This window comes from Glycine soja, chromosome 9 (assembly GCF_004193775.1).
Source record: "Glycine soja cultivar W05 chromosome 9, ASM419377v2, whole genome shotgun sequence".
Classification (NCBI taxonomy): Eukaryota; Viridiplantae; Streptophyta; class Magnoliopsida; order Fabales; family Fabaceae; genus Glycine; species Glycine soja.
Genome location: NC_041010.1, coordinates 43,228,116 through 43,246,803, shown reverse-complemented (window position 1 = coordinate 43,246,803; position 18,688 = coordinate 43,228,116). Strand labels below are relative to the sequence as shown.

At 31.3% G+C, this 18,688-nt stretch overlaps 1 protein-coding gene, 1 long non-coding RNA gene and 1 pseudogene across 2 annotated transcripts; all 3 read right to left on the bottom strand.

The window, feature by feature from the left end:
- Positions 1 to 296: 296 nt before the first annotated feature.
- On the bottom strand, positions 297 to 2,513 carry LOC114425340 (non-functional NADPH-dependent codeinone reductase 2-like). Its single transcript, XM_028392229.1, has 5 exons — positions 2,369 to 2,513; positions 1,885 to 2,060; positions 1,289 to 1,532; positions 827 to 1,006; positions 297 to 695 (listed from the first exon to the last, which is right to left on the bottom strand). Exons 1-5 carry the CDS (start codon positions 2,486 to 2,488, stop codon positions 468 to 470), a joined length of 948 nt encoding a protein of 315 aa, XP_028248030.1. The 5' UTR covers positions 2,489 to 2,513; the 3' UTR covers positions 297 to 467.
- A 6,120-nt stretch (positions 2,514 to 8,633) lies between these two features.
- LOC114367399 lies at positions 8,634 to 14,080 on the bottom strand (annotated as a pseudogene).
- Positions 14,081 to 15,219: 1,139 nt separating this feature from the next.
- Positions 15,220 to 15,958, bottom strand: LOC114367488. The gene is made up of 2 exons (XR_003657222.1): positions 15,789 to 15,958; positions 15,220 to 15,557 (listed from the first exon to the last, which is right to left on the bottom strand). It is a non-coding gene; the product is annotated as an uncharacterized LOC114367488 (long non-coding RNA).
- Positions 15,959 to 18,688: the final 2,730 nt, after the last annotated feature.

Here is an 18,688-nt window from a genome sequence, read left to right as displayed (position 1 = left end):
TAATCCGCTTGAATTTGATTATGCAATTCATGTATGGAAGACGATTTGCTTTTAATGAAACTTATAAAGATATTGTTGACAATTTGAAATAATTTGTGAAGTTTAGATCAATTTATCATTAAGTTTTATATAGAAACGTAATTGTCATATTTTTTCACATTAATAAATTAAATTAGAATTTTATTCTTTAAAATATTAAAATGTCATTGATTTACTCATTAAGAGATCAAATTGATCAGTTATTCAAATTTTAAATAGAATGACTATTGCAGAGAAAGAAAGAGAAATATCAATCGTAAGCAACAGAAGTAAAATATAGTACATTTAATTTACTCCCAAAAGCAAGTTTAGTTGTACAAAACATGTTCTTTTCTTCTTCTTCTTTTTTTGTTATGATCATTCTAACAAATTTCTCTTCACTTCTCTGCTTCCCCTGTGGAGTAAATAAATCAACGTTGTCTTCGGCTTCAAATTTCATCATCCCAAAGTTCTTCGATTGTTCTGTAGGGACTTGTGGTTTCATTAACGTGAAATTCTCCCCTCATAATCTTCATTTCCTCCAATTTCTCAATCTCCAATATATCTTCGTTATCCAATCTCAGATCAAACGATCCCATATTTTCCTTCATTCTTTCTTGATCGAAGCTTTTCACAATCACACTTGAGCCCTTTGATAGTCCCCATTTCAATGCAACCTTTAAAAATTACAGAGAAAAGTATGCTAAATATATAAAAAATTTCTCTCTACTAATTATAAAATTCACATGTCAGATTTCAATTTTACATCATTGTTCTTAATAAACAAGGCTTTGGAGTTGAGTTTTACCTGTGCTGGAGTTGCTTTGTGTTTGAAGGCAATCGATCGGATTATAGAGTGATGAACCACAGCTGTTGATCCCCATGCATTCCCTGGCCCACCAAGTGGCGAATAAGCACTTACATGGATCTTTTGGTCCCCACATGTCTTTCTCAGCCTTCCTTGCCTCCACATGGGATGCATTTCCACCTGTGTACCAATTTTGGGTGACTTAGTACTGTCAATAAATACAACAAATATCAACATTGTTTGAGTGAGACTGAATTTAAGTCTCTCAAATAAGATTATGATTTGAGTTTTCTGAATAAAAAATTATGATTAAAAGAAGAGATCATATTAAAAATAATTAACAAATTCTTTAACGGGAATTAATTATCGATAATGTCTGACTATATGTAGATACTTCACACTATAACGCGATAAAAAAAATAAAAATAGTACAAATACCCCTCAAGATTTAACTCAACTCACCTGATTTACAGCTGGAGGTGTAGAAGCATAATCCAATAGGCACTCAATCTTCTTGCTAGAGAAATTGCTAACCCCAATGCACCTACATAACCCCATTTCTAGGCATTTCTCCATCCCTGCCCATGTGGTCTCAAGGTCCAACTTTTCAAAGTCATCTTCATTAGGTACAGGGTAGTTAACCCATGGCTTCAACTTGACAGGCCAATGCACTAGGTACATGTCTAGGTACTCCATGCCCAGATTCCTGTTTTGCATTCAATTAAAAAAACAAGAACAAAATCAACATCAGATTTCCAACACAGAATTGTTTCCATTCTTCAAAATTAAGTAATTAGCTGTGATATTAAAAAGATTCTGTCACATATTTGATTCTTAAGTCCACTTGTGGGGCATGACAGTATTCACTTATTCTTGGCCACAAGTTTACTCCATTGTTTTTGTTATCCCATGAGATTTTGGTTTAGGTAATGATGATACATCACATGCATTTTAGGTCATTAATTTGCTTTCATTTACTTGAGAAAAATCATGAAAAGGCAAAGGTTAAGATACGGGTGTATCTGAAATTTTCATCTTCAAAGATTCTATTTGCTTACTCAAGAGTTTGTTTCAATGCAGAAACAGGATCATGGTGATCACTCCCCCACAGTTTGGATGTTAAGAAAATGCCTTCTCTCTCTATTTCTCCCTCGCAGATTGCTTCATTTAAGGCTTTGCCCAGTGCTGGCTCAGAACCATATATTTTTGCTGTGTCAAAATGCCTATAACCCATCTGCATATGTACATATGCACATGTGTGTCGATAATAAGGTAAATGAAGAATTAAAATATATAAAACATGTAGCTTTTTCCTTTATCTAATACTAGCAAGCAGCAGGGCCAGTGAAATAGGGGACATAAAATTGAAATAAGAGAAAATCCCAAGGCAAAGGAGTATTATAAGGCACCATATATATACCTTACCTTGTAAAAGTAAGAGGAAGGAATAGGTAGTGGGTTTTAGTTTTCTCGCTAACAAAAATTAACATATTAACAACTAAGATTTACCAATAAAAATAAAAATAAAAACTATATATATACCTCAAGGGCATTGTGGACGGCAAGTTCTGTTGCCTTCCTATCATTTGGGAAGGAATAAGTGCCTAATCCAATAAGAGGCATTGTAATGCCGCAGTTCAAACGCACATGATTGCTCCTCATTCTGTCTATCTTTTAGTTTCTAACTTTTTTGCCAAACTGCTATTACTAATGTGTCTCTAACTTTGGCTATATATAGATTCTTGGAGTCAAGTCAAGGTATACTATCTAGTTAGTTTATAGTTTAGGTTTTAAGTTTTAACGAGCATCTAATTTAATCATATCTAAGTATTATATAATATTGCATTTGATTGTGGAAGATATAACAGATGTCCAAGAGTTAAAATCAATTATTGAGGAATGCAAATCAAAGCATGGGATCTTCCCTGTCTCTTGGGATTTTATTAAATGACCCAATCCATCATCCAAAAGCAAATTAAATACCTTAGGGCTTTAGTCCCTCATAGGAAGTTAATACCACACTAATTTATATATATATATATATATATAAAAGATAATAACGTGCATAGTCTGAACTCTGAAAGTCGGTCAGTGAGCTGGCACTTCAACCATTTGATTATCCTGAAAATGGCCAAAGTCTTCTCTATATACATAATTTTGATAATAACAAACCATTTAAATATGATGTTCTAGCTTGTGGGTGCATGAAACTCAACTTTCTTCAATTTTGGGTTTTGTGGACAACCAATATGTTGAAGAAATAAACTATTTTTTGACATGCAAAATTGTCAAAGCATAGAATATTTTATTCACTTACAAAGTCATCAGCAGAGTTTTTTGTCACAAAAAAAGTGGTATTTTCTTTTATCTGTTACCTTCAAACTTTATTTTATATATAATCTCTTATAGAGTTGACTTTGCAGACAAAATATAAAAGTACATTTAAGATTTATATATGTTTATGTTGCTTAGCACTATCTCGAACATGCCTAAATGAAATACTTTCTTTCAGTTTACCTTGGTCCTGATTCTCTTGAAAGACAGTGTGGCGCAGGAACCTTTAGTTTAGTCAGATTATGAAGTCAGAAGTCCACAGTCTACGGATTGGCATAACTAATTTTTGTTTATGATTATTTAATGATTAAATGAATAATATTGTAGCGTATCAACAAAAAAAATTGAATGTACCAAAAACAATAAATAATATTGCAAAATTTAAGTAATCAGTTAATAAATATGAATGTTCATGTGTAACATTGTGATGTTAATTAAGAATCATGGTTGAGCATTGAATACGGAATATAGGAATGAAATATTTATTTTGTGTATGTTTAAGATCTTTAATTTGAGATTTATTTCGTATATTATAGTCCGAACAAAAAATCTGTTGGCCTGCAAAACATGTATGTTATCACATTGTTTATTTCATTAAAACAAATTAATAATAATGGTAGTAATAAAGAATATTTAAAGCTATTTATAATAATTATAATGAAAAGATTAGAAGTATTTCAATACAATGTAGTCTTGATAAAATCTAAGTTGCCTTAGATACGGTGAGGAACAGTTTTGTGTTCATAATAGTCTATGTTTAAATAAGATTGTCTCTTGTAGAAAATATGTTATCTTACCAATTTAATTATAATTATCAAATAGTTTAGGAACTTGAATATTGATTTAATCTTAATTTATTTTATAAGTTAAAACTAATTTATACATAAATTAAAATAACTTTTTTGAAAAAAGTTAATATGAGAAAACTTCTACAACTTAAAAAAAACTATTTCATTTTTTTTTATTTCTTTCTCTTATAATTAATAGTGAAAAAAAATATCAAAACTGAACATTTTTTAAGTTACGTTTGTAGTGTTACCATTAATTCGTAGTTTGATATCAATAAATAAGATGTAGAAATTACAATTATTCTATTTTTCCATTGATAATTTTATATTATTATATCACATTTAATTATAATTATATCAAAAATAAATTTAAAAAATTTCAAAATCATTAACAAGCAATTGTAACAAAGGATTAATAAAATATGTACAAAATCAATATAACATTAAGAGTTTGGACAAAATGAAATGTGTATTATTAATTTATTTCACTCTTCTTGATGAAATTAAAATACATAATTTTTCTACTCAATGTCTTATTTTTAATTTACTTTAAAATTCATTAAAATACATTACTTTTTATTTTTTTGCACAGAAATTTTTTTTTTATTGCGTATTAAACACATCCAAATTAAGATTCATTTATTATGTTCCATTTCGCCTTAATTAATACATTTATCAAACAATACTTACGTTTTATTGTTTTAATGAATTAAACTAATTCACTGCATTGATCCATTTAGACATGACAGGGATTGAAACTACCAAAATAATTTAAATTTTTAACCACAAATAAGGGGTTGGGGCCTTGGGGCCGGGATTAGAGAAAGAGATATATAAAAGGTCCATTTCCTTGTGAAAGAGTGAAAGAGTGAAAGAGACCTATATTTAGTTCAAGTTTCAGTGGTACGTTGAAGTTGAAGACATTGATTTAATAATAAAAATTAAGTACACCGCCACAATAGGTGTTAAAATCATGTCATGTGAGACCAAAGATTTTGTTGTTCCATGAATCTCACGGACATACAATACACAACTCTCAAGTTTTCTTTTACCTTTTATTTTAATGTATATCCTTAGTCAACCTTTTTAATACTAATATTTATCCTATATATAGTCAACCCTGCGTTGACCTTCCTCTTCGTAAATGTAACTTAAATAAATGCATCACCTTCCATTGGTGGCAAAATCTTTGTGGAGGGCCATGACCCACAAGTGTGAGCTGTGGCCTGCAGATGACTCAAAACTGTAAAATCTCCAAATATATTTTTGCTGGGCTAAATAGAGAAGCTTCTCTGTGGTTTGGGTTCTGAATACAATCTCATCTCACTATATATATATATATGAGGATTGGAAATCTAAAATCCAAGCAAGTAGCTTTACAAAAAGGAAAAGTAAAAAAAATAATTTATGTGGGTTTGACTTCATTGGTGAAGTACAAAAATTAAAATAAACTATGTAATAATTTGAGGGAAATTGTGTTTGATACTGTACGATATAATGTACTTGAGTCGGTGCACCGTCACCATATACCATGATTCCTGCCACGTGAATTTGATATTTGTTTCTAGTGTGTTAGGGTATATATGTGACAAGAAGATGTCTAGCTTGTCAAATCCATTAGTAAATACCTTATTCTTATTTGCTTGATACTGTAAATCATTTATCGATATTGAGGATCATCTCGGACTGCTTAACCTGTCGAGCATAATCGATCTTTTATGTTCTTTTTTTTAATAAAATTATGTTCTTGATTTGTTGAAGAGTACTATTAGTCCCTTAATGTTCATCCATGTGTATTTGTTGATTCTTACTCGAATCGATTAACGCAATGTAATGAATTCTTGTTGTTATAATTTTTTAATATATTTAGTGTTGTCAATTAACCAACACTTTAATATCTTAAATTACTTTTTTTTATTATAGATTACATTTTTTAGAATAGTCTATTCTTGAAATCTACTAAATTATCAACAAGCTCTACATTTGGAGTTCAAGAGAATTGGTTCTAAAGTCAAGTAATTGGAAAACAATTGCAAAACTCAAACAAGATAGACAGGTATATATAATCATTGTTAATTAAGCGTAAATTTAAAGTTTTTAATTATTGTTTTTAATATGATTTGATGAGCTAAATATTTATAATTGGTAATTAGAATGTTTTAGGAACAATTCAAAAGTTATTAACAAATTATGATTGGTGATACTCAAGATGCTACATATGAAGAAAAACAAAAGTTGAGTTTGGGCTTGATATACTTGAATGTAAACAATGTCATGGTAAAGTAATAGTTTTTGTTGTTCAAATTTTTTAAAAAAAGTTACTCAAAATAGACTTCTAATTGACTTACTAGCTGCAAAAATTTAAGTCTTCTACTTGACTCATCTTTAAACGATCGACTAGTATGTTCTTTTTCTAATAATTTTTTTAATAGGTCCTAAAATTATATTAACCTGTATTATCTTTGTTTAAATAAACTAAATTATTATTATTAAAATTATGCAATACAAGCACAACCATATATTTAATTCGATCATTACTTTATCTGTAAATATCATGCCCAACTTAAGGTGAACAATGTCACAATGATGCTCATAGTGCTGAATTTATATTGTTTGAGATCATAAATGAATAAGTTATATAATATTTTTTGTGTCCTAGATAAAAAATCACGGTGTTCTCTAATTCACTCATATAAATGCAATGTGACTTTACACAACTGTATCAACTTTTGAGTTAGTTATATATATAATATATTATAATGTTTCCTTTCAATCTACTTTCATAATTTTTTTCTTCTCAATTTGTAGGTTGGAGAGTTGTCAATTAAGGGTGAGCATTACTTAGCCTATCCCACTAATCTGGTAGACTTAAGTTGATTTGGACGGATTCAAATTCAGAAATTATACTTGATGCATTTTTAAGACAGGTTTAGGTTATATTTTAGGTTGCTTCATCCAGATTTAGTATCTTATATTTCTTTAAAGTATGATTTTTTTTCAACCATCATATCTTTATAATAATTTTTATTTAATAAATAAAATTTTGTATGTCATGATATTATATTAAAAATAATATATTTTATTTTAAAATATAATTGTAAAATATATTTTAATTTAAGTTTTATACTTGTTTTATTTTACGATTTCACTATAAATAATGTTTATATTGGTATATTATCTTAATAAAGTCTCAATGTCGTTCTAAAGTAATTTTAAATAAGCATGATTTTAAAAGGTCAATATTTAACTGAAATTAAAAATCTGAAAGTAATTTATAAAGCATTTTACAATTGACTTTTCAAAAGAGAAATGCATTTCAAAATTAAATTTCCGAAAGTGTTTCGATTAATATAATTTTTAAGAACGAGCGAGTTCTTAGTTATGATACACCCAGTATTATACTAATAAATTATGATATTACTTACAATCTCAACTTAAGTTTTGATTTTTTTTTTTTGAATCAATTATTATAGTGCTTAAAGGAAGTGCACACCAAAATGCACTCTTCAAATCGCAAATTCGTAGTTATTCTACTTGGGACACTACTGCTGCATAGAAAGTACACTAAGGTTTAAATTTGATCACAATATCTCAAAATTATTCCTTGAGAAATTCTATTAAGACAAATTGCATGAACTAAATAACCAACAAACAGTGACATCTGACAAATATTGCAACAGCTTGCAGATCGATCAGAGATAATTGTGGCAACGTGGATTATCCCTCGCCTGGTTCCTGCGACCTTGACCCACTTCATTAGTCATTCTTCCCTTCTTATTATTACATGGAGATGGAGGGCGCTGTTTTTCTCCAAGGACTCTCCTACTCGGCAAGGTTCCTTGTTGTTATTGCTTTGGCTGAAAAACTGAACAACAAACAAACAAAGAGAACCACCCAAGTAAGCGACCACCTAGTCTTACCCTTAGAAGCCATTAATTAGTCTTGTGCACACCACAATGTATGTATTGTATGCTGCAGCCCATGGCAGCTTTATATAATCTAAAAATCGGTGGTGGTTTGCTTGCTTTTCATTTTTCAATCACTTTGTTTAATCTAATATTCTTGGCGTGGTGTTTGAGTTGACTACCTTGTTCTGTCAACTTAACAAATGCAGGCATTTGGGAGTAATTTGATAATCAAATGCAGGGAAATTAATTTGTGTACATTATTCTTGAATGCTTCCGGGTAAAGTAAACTGATCGAGTCAATGGAAAAATTATTACATATATATACTAGAATTATTATAGTTCTAACCAATCATTAGGTTACACTAATTAGGTATTGTCAAGTATTTTTAACTCCTTTTCCTAACTTGAAAATCTAAATTGTATGTTGCATGAAGAGTGATTCAGACCATAAATACGTGGTGGTGGTTCAAAATTATGTAATAATTTCTCAAGTCAATGGATGCCATAAATGAAAACCACAATGTTGCCATAAAATATAGTATATAAAACAAGTCCGCATGAAAGCCATGTACGTCGTAAGTCATGTATAATGTATTTTAAGATGTACTTGATTAAATAACATAATATATACCAACTTCATATATGAGTGAAAAGGAAAAGAATTGCATCCACTTAGAAAAAGTCATCAAATTCACTTTGAAAAAGTCAAATTCAAGCCTGATCAGGATTTGTATTGATTATGATTAATAATAATGTATTCAAAGCCATAAAAAAAAGTAAGCAAGAAAAGTTTTGATACGCAAATTCTGAGATTATTACATCAATTTAATCTCTCTTTTTTATTCGTAACATCAATTTAATCTAGGAAAGGGACACAACGACCAGTTAATTCAAGGTGTGTGGTCATACCAATCCAATTCAGTGGTAAAAGATCCTATGATCCATACATAGCTAGCAATAAACAGTAAAAGCATCACTGATGACTGAACTCCCTACCAGCAAAAATAAAAAAGAAAACTCCTTCCTGTGTATATTCACACATTCCTCCTCAAACCCGCAAAAGTGTTGTTAATTCCCTGCATGCTATCCAACTCCCCTAGGAATAAACTCAGAACCACAGTCAATAGTGTTACAATGAGACCAACTGCTAGAATTTGAGTTGTACCGCCTCTGCCTACAAATTATCTGTTTCACTGTCAACACAAAAATCAGAATGTCGCCTGCTCTAGTCTTCATATCTTAGTCGAAAGTTGCTCCAAGGCATGCAGTTGGATTTGATAACCAAACTGCTAAGGAGTACTTCAAACCTTTATGTCTTACCCTTAACCACTTCCAAGACTGAACCTTTGCTTCTTCCACAATGTCTATCAATTAACTTAATTCACGAATTAAATTATTTTTTACAGTATGAAAAGCTAAATCAACTAGCATTTAGTTAGGTTGGGCTAATATGGCTAGAACTGCAAGACAGTCACATTGTCTAAGGCATCATGAACTGCAAACCGAGTCCAATAACAGTGAAAAAATTCCCATTGTATATTGATGTCTTAGCTTGCTGCATATTTTGTGCATTTAGAGAAACTGCCGGCAACTTTTGACATTGAAATGGAAGAAGAAAAAATTTAAATATAGGTATGATTTAATAACTGATTGTTTATCTCAAGCCACATGATGCAAGCAACTAACATGAAAGGTGGATGAGAAAGAAATATTTACTTCTTAAAGATAACATACTGCTACATAAACAGTTCTGTAATCTATGGTTCTTAAGTCTATGTAAACATATTCAGGCTACAGCAACAACAAAGTGTGACCATTCTAGTTGGGCCAAACCTTGTTCAAAATCCATTAATTGGGTTTACAATTGCATTTCGGGTGCTGGCTGTCCAGAGTGTTTCCTACAAGAAATAAGATTCAGACATCAAACTAAAAAATTCTAGAAATACATTGTGCAACAAACAAAATGACACATGCATGATCAAACAATGGAGCCAATATTGAACTTCAATATTCAACCATTAGCAGTTGGCGTTGCTCACATTTTACTGTCAACCAAAAAATATGATTCAATCAGATATAACTTTACAGAAGTTCAATAATCAAAGCATCAGGGGCCCAAAGTCTCCAAATATCTCTCCCTTGGTTGAACCAGACATTCACCAAACATATCCTTGAGTTTTTTATGCTGAACCATGAGATCAAGAACTCTATCCTCAAACCTTACTCCACTACTCTTGAGCTTATCACTTTCAGCATTTCTATTTGAGAAAACAAGTTCAGATAACCGGTTCTTTTCTGCTTGTTTACAATACTTTGTGCATTCGGGGGTGCCCTGTGCAAGAAGATGATATGTGAAAACAACCCTCTTTTGTCCAAGTCTATATGCTCGACAAATAGCTTGCCTTTCCACTGAGGGATTCCAAACAACATCAAGAAGCATGACCCTTGAAGCTCCAATTAAGTTAATGCCATCAGAAGATGCTTTTATAGAAGCAAGCAACACCTTTGCTTGGCTATTTGAATCATTGAAACATTGAATGAGGGACTGTTTTTGCTTTTGGTCAAGCTTGCCATACATATACAGCACTTCCATCCCCACAGACCAGTTGATGGCTGACTCAAGTTGGTCCTTAATTCAGCATAAGGTATCAATGAATTGGCTGAAAACGAGGACTTTCTCATTAACTGCATCACATAGTCTTATAAACTCAATCAAAAATTTGGTTTTGACCCCTCCATAAGGGTTCAATCTAAGCTTTTCCAACTTATCCTTGTGAACAACAGATTCTTCTTTTTTTGACAGAGAGCAGTTGAGGAATAGGGATGGATGGACAGAGACCCAGGCCAACTTGTGTTCAAAGTTCAGTGCAATCTGAGAACATTCAATGCTCTCTAGAGTTTCTTGCTGCAAAATGTCTGGCTTTAAAACCAGCACACAATCTCTCAACCCAGGAAGGTTCTTCTGAAGAATGTTACCTTTGTGAACATGAACAAAGGGATTCATCAGCAATTTTAGCTGGTTTATTTTCTCATCAGCTGTATCTCCAGATGAATCAGGTTCCCAATCCCAGCTCACATCTTTCCTTTCCTGCATTAGTCTACTTTAAAACTTCTTGAGTTCTTGCGGTATGCTGTCAGGAAAGATGGTTTCATTAAGCACAAAATATTTTAAAGTTCCAAAAAATTATTTTGGAAAGGTGTCCCTGAAAGAAGGATTCGCTTCTGAGTTCTACTTTCAGAAAGAACCTTCCAAATATAACTATTTTGATTCCGAGGAGTGTGCCCTTCATCGAGTACTAGCAAACCAGGATAGTCACACAGAACCTTTCCCACTCCACTTTCAATGTACTCCCTTGGCCTTGCACGTTTCTTCTTTTTTTTTTCATCTTGCTATTTTTCTTCTCTTTTTTCCCATCACCTTCAGATGTGGCCCCAGCTAACTTCTCATACAAATTGTAGCTGATTAATAGAATGCTCTTCTCTTTGTACCATGAAAACAACTTCACCATACGTATGGCATCCTTATTCTGCTTTTGATTGCCAGACCAGTCAACTTCATTAATGAGTTCCTCTTCTCTCGATAAGTTCACAAGTGAAAAGATACTAGGACTAAAAGTGGCAATAACAAAGTCTACTTAACATCCTAAACTTAAGGAAATTAGTTTTCTATAAACAAAGTCAAACTGTGCTTACAAATGGTGGCGTGATCTATTTGATTTCAGTGGCAATCCAACCACACCATCTGCAGTATATCCCAATCTCCTCATTAAAAATAGTGTCGTGCTTGCACTGCGAAGCTGGATTTTCTTCATTTTCTCTTGCTTGGTTTGTCCCAATATTATCAACCCGCAGATTTGGTTAATGATTTTTCCTCTCATATAAATAACAATTTGTTTGATAACCATTCATAAAGAATTCAAAAAGAGCTCAGATATTCAAAATCACATTCTGCCACCCTACCACTAGTATCCTTCTTAAACACTACTAGGTTCTTTCTTCATAAAGTTCCAATTCAAAGAATCTGTTTCCCTAGAAACTAATGGCTGAGTCTGACCCTGACCAACATGATCATCCTTTTCTTCCAACCAATTTGAATCATCTTTAACAGAATCATTCTTGCCCCAAAAGAATTCATTAAATAATTTAAAACATCGGTTAATTGTTCTAGATGGCATCCTTAGAACTTCATGCAGCTCATCTCTATCACCAGTTTCATCATCCACCACCCTTGCCTTCTTACATTTATTGCTAATAAAGCCATATTAATGCTTTCTTCCCTTCCTGGCTTTTTTTATGACAGCTTTAGCTGAATCTCCTATCTTCTCTTGGCTTTTTGGCAAAAGAGAAACACTCCTCCTGCCTGTTCCTTTGACGCCATGATGCTCTTTTCCTTCATGGTCATCAAGATTCTTCTTGATCACAGTTGAATATTCTGTCTTTTTCGGCAATGACACACTTTGATGACCTCTATCTCTTCTCTTCATAGAGCAACCTGAACTTTTCCAGTGCTCCCCAAAGACTTGCGCATCAGCATTGACACTTTCTACTCTCTTTGCTTTATGTGCAGCATTCATTGCTTCCTGCTTATAAATCTCAGATTTACTAGAGGTCGCACTAGCACAATCAGCACCAATCCACTGCTTTCAGTTTCACTCTCCACCTTTCTCACCCTCTCCTTCACCGTCTTGCTGTATCCCCCCCTCTCTCATCCTCATCATCATCATCATCATCATCGTCATAAGAAGAATCACTGTCCTCACTGCTCGAGTAGCAATCACTCTCACCATAATCAACCTGAAAATCTTCACCAGTGGTCGCACAATCCTCACCCTCCGTTAAAAACAAAAAAGAATCAATCCATCATCATTTGAGCCACTTTTATCCACGCAATGCTCCTTCTCATCCGGCAAACTTACCCGGTTTTCAGGTACACAAGAATAGTCATCATTGCCAAAGTTTTCAACTTTATCAACAAATACAGGACAGCCTTTACCCTCCTCACGCTTGCTTTCCTTTTGAACCAGAAACCTCTTCTTCTCAGAATGCCTAATGCCCTCTTCAGCCTCACTGTCACTGATTTCAATAGGGTCACCTGCATGCCCTCCCAAACAATCAAAACCTCGTTCAGATACCCTTTCACGCTTCAAAGAAGCTCCAGACACAGATTCAATTTTCCGCTTGCTACGGGTCCTGCATGCAACTTGAACCCCTCCATACATTTCAAACAACAAAAGAATTGAATGTGATAAGTGATGACGTTCGGGTGGGAAGGAGAAAAAGAAAGAAAACGTGGTCAGAAAGTAAACGAGAAGGAGAATTGACTTTCTGAGTAAGAGTTCCTAAACACGCGCGAAGCCGAATGGGTTATGAGTTCGTAACTCGTAAGAACCTGACATGTAACAAAAAAAGGTCAAAAAGTATGAGGATTTCCCAGTACAAGAATACCAATCTTGAAAATTGTATTTTCAAAATATTATTTTATCTTTTCGAAATCAATAACAAATCTATGCAAAATCAGTATACTCTATTATCTTATCACACTTTAAAAGCCTTACAGCTACACTCTTAAATTAGAACTATAAAACACTACAAAATAGAAAAAGATTAATTATGGGGGTAGTGCTCAAGTTATTTCTATTTTCTTATAAAATAATTCTTCCCCTTTTACATGGTGGATGCTGTTCTCTGCCAATGCCAAGGAGTCTCCTACACGGACCTTTTTCATCTGAATACATAGATAGGAACACACAACATTACTTATTTCCATTAATTTCTTCATGTGCATGCAAACACAACGAGAGAGGAGCGGTTCACTTACCTGCTGCATAACCAGAAAGGTTCCTTGCTATTGTTTTGGTTGATGAACTCAACAATAAACAAAGAAAGAGAATCAACCAAATAAGCGAGCACCTCTTACTCTTAGAAGTCAAAGCCATCACAAATGTATGTACTCAACGAATGCTAATGCTACCTTTATATTCCAAAAGTGCTCCTTGCTTGCTTTTCATCTATTTTGTTTAATTAATTTAATTTTTGCCCGGTGTTTGACTTTTGTTACCAAGTCCTAGTGTAGTGCCTGTCAGTTTATTTTCTTCTGTCAATCAGCTGGGAAATGTGGGTACAATATTATTCTTGGTTGCTAGCTTCCGCGTCGAAACTGAGTCAATGGTTGCCATATATATAAATGAGAAGCACAATAACGTTGTCAATTTAAATAGCTAGCCATTGTTTGTTATATATATAGAGAGAGAGAGAAAAAGAGAGATTAAAAAATGATTTAGTCTACTGTACGCGGGTATTGAAAGTTGAAACTTTCTTGGTGAAAAGAAAAAGAATTGAATCCACCAGTTCTTCCATTTTGAAATAGTCAATTTCCAGCCTACTTAGCGTTTGCATTGATTAATAAATAAGTTATACGGAAACATTAGTTTTTTTCTCTGTTCCTCACAACTATCCTTTTAAAAAGTGATTTTATCCGAGGCACCTAAGTAAATTAAATATCATTTAGTGATGTATAAGAGACTTTATGTTTACTAAATTCAGAATCGTTCTCTCTACCAGATTAGTTTCCAAACCGTCCGTTTGCTTTCCCCAAAAAAAAGTCCGTTTGATTAGCTGATTTTATTTGCCAATAGCTGATTTAAAAAGTCCTTAGATAACAATGAATACGGGAGATATGAGAGGAGAGAAAGAAAATAGAGAGGAAAATAAAAAGGGAAATGTGGTGAATTGTTTAGTAGGATAAAAATAGGAAAGGAGGGAAATAAAAAAAAGTGAATTCATACTCATTGATCTAGAAAATTTTAATTGTGAGGCAGTACTCACATATATAAATTAGTGGGAGCAAAATTCATATTATAACTTATCTTTTTAACTAAATTTTAAATTATAGAGTTTAATACTTATATATTTTAAATTATCATTTAATTATAAATTATCATTTGAATTATTTTAAAAATCTCTTATCATAAATAATTAGTTATGATTGAATGATTGTGTAAATTTTTTTACACTATTAGTATATAAATTTTTTTCTAAATTATAATTTATTCTCAAGGGTAAATATTGGGAATCATTTTTCGTCACAGCCACACCAGTCTCACCAAAGGTGATTTGCATAAAGTTTTCTTTTATATTTTTCCAATTATTTTAACCAATATTTCTTTCAAAGAAAAAAGAAAAGAAAGAAAAGAAGGTCGTGTGATTCGTGCATGCGTATATCCTTCTAGCCCTTTTTTTAACCCATATATCCTTAATCCTAGCGCTGTTGGATATAAAATAGTCCCATGCGGCTGGTTCCATATTTAATTTATTATTAATGTTTAAAACATTTATTAATTGGGGCTTGTTGGAATGGCTCGACTAATTAAAACTACGTACTTTTACTTGTATTCATAATAGCTAACTGACCATTAACATACTGTTACAACAGTTTAATTACAACTTTGATACACCCTAAGTGAAAGAGAAAACATCAGGATATAACTTCACTTAATCAATAATTAAGGAGCTAAATCTTCTATCTTCTATAGATTCTCTAAAACTTAACCGGCTGGGACAGAGAAACTAAACCTTAAGTAACCTATATATTATCACATCGATCTGAAGAGATATACAGTAACTGATGTGCTGCATCTGCATCTGCATGTTACAACTAATAATTGCCCCCCCGTGGAAGGTCTCGTGATACAATTCTTACTTCTGCACAGGAGCAAACAGATATTTCAATTTCTAATTGAATTCAATGTATTAAAACACATATATACTTAATGCTATCTATCTCCTTAATTAAACTCTCCAACTTAATTGCTTTCAACAGAATAAAAATCGAATGAAGTTTGAAACTGATATTCAAGAAATCTAACTAATTAATTAATAATTCTTGCAACAAGGGACTGAAATGATGATAGCAGGAAAAGGGTTTCAGCTTACGAGAGTTTGGTGTCTGAGGCAGATCAGCTTGAGGCTTATCAGTCCTCCAAACGAAACGCTTTGCCATTTTGCCAAAGTTCAGTGAAAGAAAAAAATCAAAACATGAAACCATCGTAATTACCAAGATGATAGTTCTGTATGCTTTAATTGTACCTTGAAACTTGCTTCTAGCAGTGTGTATTTATAATTGATCATGCTCAACTATTGTCCAACCCTGGTCAACTTGCGGTTTCCTCAAATGGGTTTTGCTTATAGTAATATAATAAATGAACGATTCTACTTACATTTGAACTAGTCTTTTCTGTTCTCTGCCTTTTTTATTTTTTTTACATCACTTCTGTATAACTTTTTTAACAATTTTATTTATCATTAATTTTGTTAACAGTTAAAAGAGAGTTAAGAAGAGAAGAGAAAATAAATAATAGTATAATGGAAAGAAAGAAATAAAAAAAAATCTCTCTTTTTGTTTAAGGAGTACTGCATATGTAGCCATTTTTAATGAAAGACAATAAAAAAAAGCATTTACAAGTATGATGAAATTAGCTTTCTTAATGAGAATTCATTTTTATGCACAAGATTTAAACTATTATCTTTTACTTTTCAAACATTTTGGAAAAAAAATATTATAATAAATTAAGATGCAGAAAATTCAAAGTAAAATCTCTTTTTCAAACATTTTGAGCGTTAAAAATTGAGTAAAAGTTTAAATTAGGATACAAAACAAAAATGTGATAAATTGCTTATTGGCTCATAAATATATAATAGTATATCTTGTCACAAAAGTTGTGCTGCATCTCGTGTGAGGAATATGTATGTACGTGCGGACTTCTCTTTCTCTTGTAACAGACGTGAACAAACCCCCCAATGTCAGTGTAGACTTTCTACTCAGCTGCATATTGACATGGAGTATATATATGTTGACTCAGTATTCATTTCAGTTGCATTATTATTTTATATACGCGGTTCAAATGTTGAACCGATTTTCTTTTTGTTGATATCATTCAAGAAAAAGTCCTCGTCGTTTTGCTGAATACCACGATTTTTGCATTCAGGTTTTGGGGTACTCGTCTGAACACAGAATCCCTCGGTTTGAGAAAAATAATTTGATAATTTTCCATATTCAAATGATATATATACATATATATATATATATATATATATATATATATATGTAGGCATGACACGTGTGGACAAATATAATATGCTTGTACGACCAAAACAACGTTTATTCTGGTTCTCCCTTCAGATGTTTATGCACGAATGACAACTTCGTTTGTCTTAAATATTAAAAAACTATTAATAATTATATAAACTATTGTAGCAAACTAATTTTCTTTAACTAAAATATTACAAATTAATTAATTTTGTGTAATATAAAAATAAATATATTTTGAAAAAAATAAGTAATGCATTCTTAATTTTTAAAATAAAAACCTTTTTCAAAAAATTGTAATTATAAAAGTGATAGATGATGTAATACGGAAAAAGTAATACACTAATATCCAAAGAAGGGATTTTTGAAGTCAAAGAACGGTTTCTTCTGTTTTGATTAATGTACGTATACAATGCACAACAGCACAAGCAAACACCCACTTAATATGTGGAATTAAAGTGTTGATAGAGGGTGTTGATGTAACAAGGGGTATAGCTGACTTGTTAATGAGTATGCGTGAGTATTGTACATTTTGTGGTATCATATTCAAAAAAAAAAAATTATGGATAAAAAAATATTGATGTGTATTCCATTTTTTAATTATTAAATTTTGATTCATATATTTTTTTAATTCAACTATGAAAAATTGATTCCCACATTTACTTAATATCTAATCTTTTGAAAAAGCAAAAAATTAATAATTTCAAAGCTTAAACGCATGAACAAATGAGTGTGAACAAATAATAGAACTATTATACCAAGTAGTACATCTTGTATAAGTATGACAAAATTATTGCATATATAATTTTTAAGGAAATTTTGGAGTGCAAACACCTTTATAATGTTGTTTTTGTATAACATTTTTCAATTAATAATATTTTTTTGCAAAGACAATAATTATCTTTTATGATAGGATATTACGTTCGAGTTGAGTATATGAACATTGGACAATTTCTTCAAATATTTAAAGCAATCATATATTCATCTTTAGGGGGAAAAAATGAAATATTATATACTTATAACTCAAACTCAATATCATTGTATTAAGTGGAACCAACCTTATGTTATTTTATCAACACGCTCAAAATGGTAATATCAAATTATAATGCTATATTAGCACAAATTTCAAGTAGTGTTAACTTATAAATCCGTGGTACTAATAATAAAGATACTACCAAATACCAATAGTTTTATGCTATTAATTAATATTCTTTAAACATTTATTAAAAGTTCCATGTTCTGTGATAAAATCATGCTTAAATAGATTTTTTTTATTTTACTCAATTTATAATTTTGGTCCATTCATTTAAAATAAAGGTGTTTAATTCTTATTTTAGAAAATTTATAAATTTGATCAAATTCTCAATTTTTCTATGTTTTATTTTTTTATTTAGGTTTAATTGAGCCCTAGAAGGCTAGAACTAATATATTTATTTAAAATACTATCAAAAAAATTATTTAATCAATTAAAGTATAAGAGAAAAAATAAATATAGACAAAATTAAAAATTAGATCAAAATTATGAATTATCTAAAATAAAAAATTAAATATCTGTATTTTAAAATATAAGGCTCAAAATTGCAAATTTAACAAAATAAAGAAAGCAAAGTTCTTTTTTCAGAGAAAATTCTATTTAAACCTTAAAAATAACATTCTCAAAAAAAATCTTACTGAGCGCTAAAAAAAATTCTAAAGGGCTTGTGAGTGTGTATTCTTCAGATTCGGATGGGGACTCAAGTTGTAAGGA